Raw genomic sequence first — 7,403 nt, 5'->3', positions numbered from 1 at the left:
GGTTTGTTCATTTGGTAACCCAGTTGTGAAGTGAATTTGGCTTCCCTGTGGAGTTTGCTTGTCAGAAAGTCGCAAAAGCGGATCGCGTGATTTCCTCCCCCCCTGCGGGGGACACTGCAACCGTTATAAATGTGAATCGGTTGCCACATGGCTGAATTTTGATCACGTGACCACGAGGGCGCTGCAATGGTTGTTGGTGTGAAAAAACACACTTTCCCCCCCAGTGCCATCGTAGCTTTGAATGGACACTCAGTGAATTGTGGTAAGTTGAGGACTACCTGTAGAGTAGACTTTGTTTTCATGCAATGCAATGAAATGCAATGAAATGCAGAAGAACCTTCATCCCCCATGACCTCCTCTCTTCTTAAGGCAGAAGATAATTTTTGGAAAGGTTTTGGAGACCTGCTCTCCAGCTGTGATGACCCGGGGCATGGCACAAAAGCAACAAAGTCACAAAAGTAAGTAAAGTCCCTTTAATACCTCCAACTTGGTCCCCAATGTCCAGTTATCATCGGCTGGAGAAAAAAAAAATCTCTTCCAAAAACAGTTTTCAAAAGGAAGAAATTCCATCCAAACTCAAAGTACATATAAATTATAAATAAAAACCAACACAAACCACACTGCAGCAATGAATGAGACGGGGCAGGATAAGGGATTGAAGACGTCAAAAGATAACAAACCACACACCCTTGGGAGGATGCCAGAACTCAGATAAGACTTGACAAACCAGAATAATTTCACGCTTTGCTTCCAGCAACTTTGCCGTGCGCAGTTTGCCCTTTTAAACTGTCTTCCCAGCTGCAGCCGATGAAGGGGATCAGGGCTTTTTCCTCCCCTGTAAACCATGCAACTCACGTTGCTCCCTTATACATTCCTCCCTGCGTGCACTAGGATGAAGAGGGGTGGGTAGGCCTGGGTCTTCCTCTGAATGCCCAGCTGGCCTGTGCCCTTCCCCAGTTTCCTCCACAGCCACCGGAGCCACACTCCCACTCCCTGTCAGCTGTTCCACCTCTCCCTCGGAATCAGATTCCAACAGGGGCATGACACCAGCTTTCAGAGGGCAAGTTTGATACACACCCACACCCACACAAGCTTCTGGAGCACACACTGGATTTAATGGGACGATGAAGAAGGCATCAAAAACAGCCTACGAGCTATCCTGCCAGGATTCAAAACGCTTTCCCAAGAATGACTTCAAAGGGTGAAGCTGGCAAACGTTTTATTCCCTTATGCATCTATTTGTAACACACATTACTGCATCTCATTTTTTTTTTACTCTTTATAGCCCAAGCTTGCTCCACGGAGAGAAGGTCAAACCAATGTGCTTTTTCACCCTTCCAGACTCCCAACCAAGGAGGAGAACACTCAAGCTATTTTTGCAACTCTTATCCAGAAACGGCTAATGGAACCAGCGTTGGGCACTTTCACGCACAAAACCCTTTCGGTGTTACAAGCACCAGCGCACACCTCTCTGGTGTAGCCTGACCCAGATCAAATTTATCCAAAGCGAGGCCCAGTAAGAGAGATCGAGGGCAGGATCTGTCCCTGGGAATTTATTCCCAGGGAAATCTAGTTTTCATTCGCCCTTTGCCAGCTCCACTCTCTACGTCCTCAGTGCTTGCAAAGGAGGGGGGTCCATGGCTGCATCATCTTTATAGGCACCAAACGGCTACTTCGTAATAAATCAAACCCCCCCCTCCCATTCCCCCCACCCTCCCTCCCTCAAATCCTGACAGTCAGAAGCTGTACCACTTTACAAGTAGCAGTAACAGTTGCTGCAGCTCAGCGTTTTCGTGAGACCTCGCAAACCGAGGTGGGCATCTTGGCACATCGCCTTCTTTCCCATCCAAGAACAAAGCAAGTTCTCCACCTAACTTGCTGGACGTCTTGGCCGCAGAGGGGAAATCCTTGCTTGTTCCTAAATGCTGCGTAGTAACTTTCAACCTGGTTTCCCACGTGTGGGGAAACGAGGGTGGCTGTTGCAGCCCAGATGGAATCCTGGTCTCCTTCTTCATCCAACCGTTCGCTGGAGGGCAGGTAACCCAAGGCAGGAAAAACGATTCTCGCTTAAGAAGCCACTTGGAACTTCTCATGGCCTCCAGCTCCGTGCCCTGGGATTGAAGTTTCAGGTTTTTCTTTTTTCTTTTTTTCCCCCCTGAAAGGATATTTTGGCTGGTTTGTTTTTCACAATCAGGCAGAGGTGGGCGTAGCTGCACTGGAAAGTATCCTCAAAGAAAGGAATTTTGTTACTCTCTTCCTGAAGTTGGGGGTTTTTTTTGTCTGCACCCGCATTGGCCGAGATCAAACCATCTTCACAGAGGGGGGAGGGGAAAGGCTGAAATATGGTCAGCTGGGCCTCTCACCTGCGGGGACTGATCCTCCCTTCTTCTTCTTGGCCTCAGCTGATCACCTGAACTAGTCTATAATGCCACTCATCACACTGAATTAAGGGAGCTCCAAGGGCCCCCCTGGCTGGCTGGCTTCTACGCTTCTCCATCCCCAAGACACGGGACACGTGTCCCCATCGCTTCTTTCCCCAACGTCTGCCATGGATGACATGAAAAAGATAGGGTTCTCTACAGCAAAGGTTGGTTCCTGGAGGAGGGGGTTGGCTCAAGGGTGGGCTGGTTCTAAGGGAAGGGGCTCTTCCTGCTTCTTCTTCCGTTGACGCTCTCGTTTGGCCCGCCAGCAGACCAACGCGGCCACCAAGAGGCCGACTCCAAAAATCAAGGTGGCCACCGAGACCACCTTGGCAATGTCCATCTGGGGCCCATTGATGGTGAAGGTGATGCAGGTGGCGGCGATGCCGATCACCAAGGCAACGATGCCAAAGGGGAAGATGCAACGGTACCACGACTTCTCGGTGCCCCCCGTGGCCAGGGCTAGCTTATTCAAGGTGGCGGTGGAGTCCGTGGTGGCAGCGACGGGCATCCCCGGTTTTCCTCCTTGGAGGCAAGTCAACGAGTTGGACTTACAGTTCATCATTCTGGCAGGTGCCCGGTGGAAGATTCTTACCCCAACTCCTTGGGAGGACAAAGCTCCAGAACTCTTGCAATGCAGCTTCTTTCTGAGAGTAGAGGACCACGAGGAAAGTCCTCTCCTTCCTTTCTCCTCTTGTTGCGTTCTCTCTCTCTTTCTCTCTCGCTTGCTTTCTCTCTTTCTCTGGCTGCTTCTGGCTGGTGAAGGCTTCTGGCTTCCACTGATTCTTTTGCCGTAGCAGCCAATGGCTGGGATTGGCAGGCAGGAGAAATGAGATCATATGTGTGTGGGCTGGAGCTCGGCCGCTGTTAACTGTTTCGGAGAAAAATCCTGACGGGGAGAAGGAGGAGGGGAGTGGGCGCTGGATTAAGCATCCTTCCTCCTTTCTCCTCCCCTGGAATCGTGGGGGCATGGGGGGGATGATAGAAGGGGGTGCCTGCTTTCATCATTTGGGGACGATGACTTCTATCGTGGCCAACGAATCCTGACCAAAGAGCTTATGTTGGTGTCTTTGGGATTTGTTGACCTGCTTGAGCTGTTTGGAGGGGTCAGCGCTCTTTTAGCTTTTCTTTACAAAGAGGGGAACAGTTAGGAGAATCCGATGGTCTCTGTTTTCGGTTCAGTGTGGGGCAACTATGAAGGCCCAAGATTCATGGAGTGGGAAGACCAGATTAGTATCAGGATTACAGAGTTGGAAAGGGACCCTGGAGGTCTTCTACTCCAACCCCCTGCTCAAGAAATAAACCCTATACCATTTCAGATAAACGGTTGTCCTATATCTTCTTGCAAACCTCCAGGGATGGAGCGCTCACAGGTTTTTGAAGACAAACGGTTCCAGTGGTTGATTTTTTATCACTGTCAGGCAATTTCTCTTTAATTCTAGGCTAGAATCTTTCTTTGATAATCTCCCATCTGTTACATTTGTGCTGTGGAGAATAGGTTGACCCCCTCCTCCTCTTCTTCGTGGCAGCACCTCAAATATTGGAAGACTGCTATCATGCTACCTCCTAGGCATACTTTAGGCATGGAAGGACCCTGAGGGAATTGAGGCCAATGCCATCCCTCTCAGTCCAAAAGCCTAGGTAAATCGTGGTGAAAATACTGGATTTGGAGCAGTGGTGGGATTCAACATTTTTTACGACTGGTTCTGTGGGCGTGGCTTGGTGGGCGTGGCTTGGTGAGCAGGGCAGGGGGAGGTTACTGTAAAATCCCCATTCCCTCCCCACCCCACTAAACTGTCAGCTTTGGAAGACATATTGACACCAGATACTTCCACACTGCCACATTTTTGAGCCTGGGAAAACGGGAGGTGGAGTGTATGTAGTTAGGCATAATAGCATTCTTTTTATAAATTAAGGTCATGTCATTTCTGCACCTGGGTGAGGGGAAGTCTCAAGTTGGGACGGATAGCGATTGGGGCATGTGATGCGACGATGGGTCCAGGGGGTGGATTTGTAGTTTTTATTTATTGCAAGGAAACCCTGAACTTTCAGATTTGGGATTCCCTAGATGTGTCAGTTTACTATCCAGATAAAGCAGAACTTTTGAGAAGATGTCTGTCTCGGAGTTATTGGTTGGAGTGGAGGTTTTCTGGAATGCTGACATAACCTGCTTTCCAGCTCCATTCTTCTGTGCAGGGCAACCAAAGAAGACCCAACTGATCATCTGGGACTCAGGAGGCAGAGATTAGATGGGGGCAGGGCCAGTCAGAGGTTGTATTTGCTGGTTCTCTGAACTAGTCAAAATTTCCACTACTGGTTCGCGAGAACTGGTCAGAACCGGCTGAATACCACTTCCAGATTAGGAGTGTGGAGACCCAAATTCTTGTTCTTCTTTACGGAATGAAGGTGAACTTTGGGTCAGTCCCTTTCTCTCAACTCAACTTCCCTCAGATGATGCTACCCTGAGCTCTTGCATTACATCAATCTAACAAAGAGATATGTCTTTCTTTTCTTTTCTTTTCTTTCTTTCTTTCTTTCTTTCTTTCTTTCTTTCTTTCTTTCTTTCTTTCTTTCTTTCTTTCTTTCTTTCCTTCGTTCCTTCCTTCCTTCCTTCCTTCCTTCCTTCCTTCCTTCCTTCCTTCCTTCCTTCCTTCCTTCTTAATGTTATTATTGCACTTTTTCTCTTTACACATCTTAAACATCTTTAACGGTACGGAGGCGTTTGTTACAAATACACATTTCCATACATTTCTAATTATTCATATACATTTCATATACATTTCTTCTTCTTATCTCTGCAATTCTTATTCCTATTGCCTATCCATTCATACCATTTTCCCCATACCACATAATACTCCGAATCTTCTTTACCTTTTAATTCTAGGGTGTTTATCCATTTTCACACAATCTAAGATCTTTTGGATCACTAGGCCTTCTGACGGTATGCTATCTTTTTTCCAGCGTTGGGCGAGTGTGTTGTAGTCATGTGCAAGATCATATATTTTATCTTTTTGTTATATTTCCCCTTAATTATCCCTAAAAGGAACAATTCTGGCTTCAGTTCTATTTGACAATTTGTTATTTCATACAGCCATTTTTGTATTTTAATCAAATACATTTTTTACTTCGGGGCATAACCACCATGAGTGAAAGAAGGTACCTTGTCCCTGTTGGCATTTCCAACGGTTTGGGTTCAGATTTGGGTACATTTTTGCCAACCTTGTTGGGGCCAGATGCCAAAGATAAAACATTTTATATTGATTTTCCTTATACGCACCAGATTTTGTTATTATATAATTTTTATTCCAAATTCTTTCCCAATCTTTGAGCTCAATATTATGTCCAAAAATTTTGGCCCATGTTATCATTAAACAAATATGTCTTTCAGTGCCAGCTGATGAAGAATTTATGACTATTTTATTCTAGTGTTTTTGTTTTTCATTAAGCTTTCAGTACTCTCTGTGTGCCGTTCCTGCCTCAGTTGATAGGATCTTTCTGGAGATAAATTCTAACACTCTTTTCTCGCCTGTTGCTTTACCTTTCTTATCTTTAGATCTGCTTTCTGACAGCTAATTTATCTGCAACTCTCCTGAGTTTGGGTTTTTATTTTCAAAAGGCTGCTGATTTCTAATATCTGCCCTAGCTCAATTCAGGGTATTGAATCCTGTCAAGCATTTATGGAGATTCTCAGTCATCCAGGTCATAGTTGTCCCAAAGGTCCTTTTTCAAGAGGCAAATGGATTTTCCTGGTCTTTCTGAAGCAATTAAGGGAACCAGGCAATATAAGGGCTTGAAGACATCCATAGATATCGGAACATACACTGGGAAGGACACCAAACTTAGAGAGGAACAACAGACTACAGATATTTCCAAGCTTTGTTTCCAGCACTGGCCCATACACATGTCCGTCCTTTTAACCATTTCTCACAGCTGCAGCTCATGAAGGGGATCAAGGCCCTTTCCTCCCCCGTAGACCATGCCATTCACGTCTCTCCCTTATCCTCTCCTCCCAGCGTGCCCTAGGATGGAGAGGGGATGGGCCTGGTTCTTCCTCTGACTGCCCAATTGGCCTCTGCCCTTCCCCAGCCTCCTCCACCACCTCCGGAGCCCCACTTCCACTCCCTGTCGGCTGTTCCTCCTCTCCCTCGGAGTCAGTCTCCAATAGGGGCATGACATCTATCTTGAGGGTACTTACAACCTGGCTCATGGGTTCACTTAACAACCATGCAATTTGTTTAATGACCACTGCAAACAAGTTCATAAAATTAGGTTGGCCACATGACCCACCCGCTTTAAGGTGGGCACAAGTTATGACTGTGATAGGCAGGGTCCATTATGGTCGTAACTTGAGGATTTCTTCTCAGGAATCCTCTGTTCCTTGTTTTTTTTTTTGCCCCTCTCAGAGATGAGTATATTGTTGGATTATACATTTTGAAAACATTTGACAGGATTGTCCCATAGGTGTTTATTTTTTCGAGAGGCAACTGGACTTTCTGGTTTTTCTTTGAAGACGTTTTGCTTCTCATCCAAGAAGCTTCTTCAGCTCTGACTGAATGGTGGGGAATTGAAGGATTTATACTCCTTGCAAGACAGCTGGTCATTTGCATCCTTTTTAGAGAGTCCTTGAGGCCCCTTGGAGGTTTATCTGTGTTCTCAAGCAAAACATCTTCAAAGAAAGAAAACAGAATTTTCATCAGATTAAACATTACTTCAAGAGAATGTTTTTTTTCTCCTCCAGCCTCAGTCTGTCTTCAAAAGATTATAAGAACAAGGGTCGGCCTGGCTTAAGAAATAAACTAAGCTGTGTTTCATTTAAATGTAAACTGACTTGTGTTACATTCAAAAGCTTAACATTTTCCATCGGAAATGTTTTACTTGTTTACTTCCTAGCCTTGGCTACAGTCTTGGTATTTCCTTTTGGTGTTCCATCCAAGAACTAACAGGTTTGCTACAGAGCATTTCAAACTCAGCCAAGGTTAAAAG

At 46.0% G+C, this 7,403-nt stretch overlaps 1 protein-coding gene across 1 annotated transcript; it reads right to left on the bottom strand.

Moving 5' to 3' along the window:
- Positions 1-458: 458 nt before the first annotated feature.
- Positions 459-3,265, bottom strand: LOC113438946 (transmembrane protein 100-like). The gene has a single exon (XM_087912444.1). It carries the CDS (start codon positions 2,983-2,985, stop codon positions 2,614-2,616), a length of 372 nt encoding a protein of 123 aa, XP_087768570.1. The 5' UTR covers positions 2,986-3,265; the 3' UTR covers positions 459-2,613.
- Positions 3,266-7,403: the final 4,138 nt, after the last annotated feature.

This window comes from Pseudonaja textilis, chromosome 14 (assembly GCF_049901715.1).
Source record: "Pseudonaja textilis isolate UNSWEBS1 chromosome 14, rPseTex1.2, whole genome shotgun sequence".
NCBI classification, from domain to species: domain Eukaryota; kingdom Metazoa; phylum Chordata; class Lepidosauria; order Squamata; family Elapidae; genus Pseudonaja; species Pseudonaja textilis.
Note: the sequence above shows the minus strand (reverse complement) of the source record. Positions and strands in the feature narration are given on the sequence as shown.

What these genes read in the sequence shown, in the direction of transcription:
- LOC113438946 (XM_087912444.1), bottom strand. Translation starts at nt 2,985, where the DNA reads ATGATGAACTGTAAGTCCAACTCGTTGACTTGCCTCCAAGGAGGAAAA.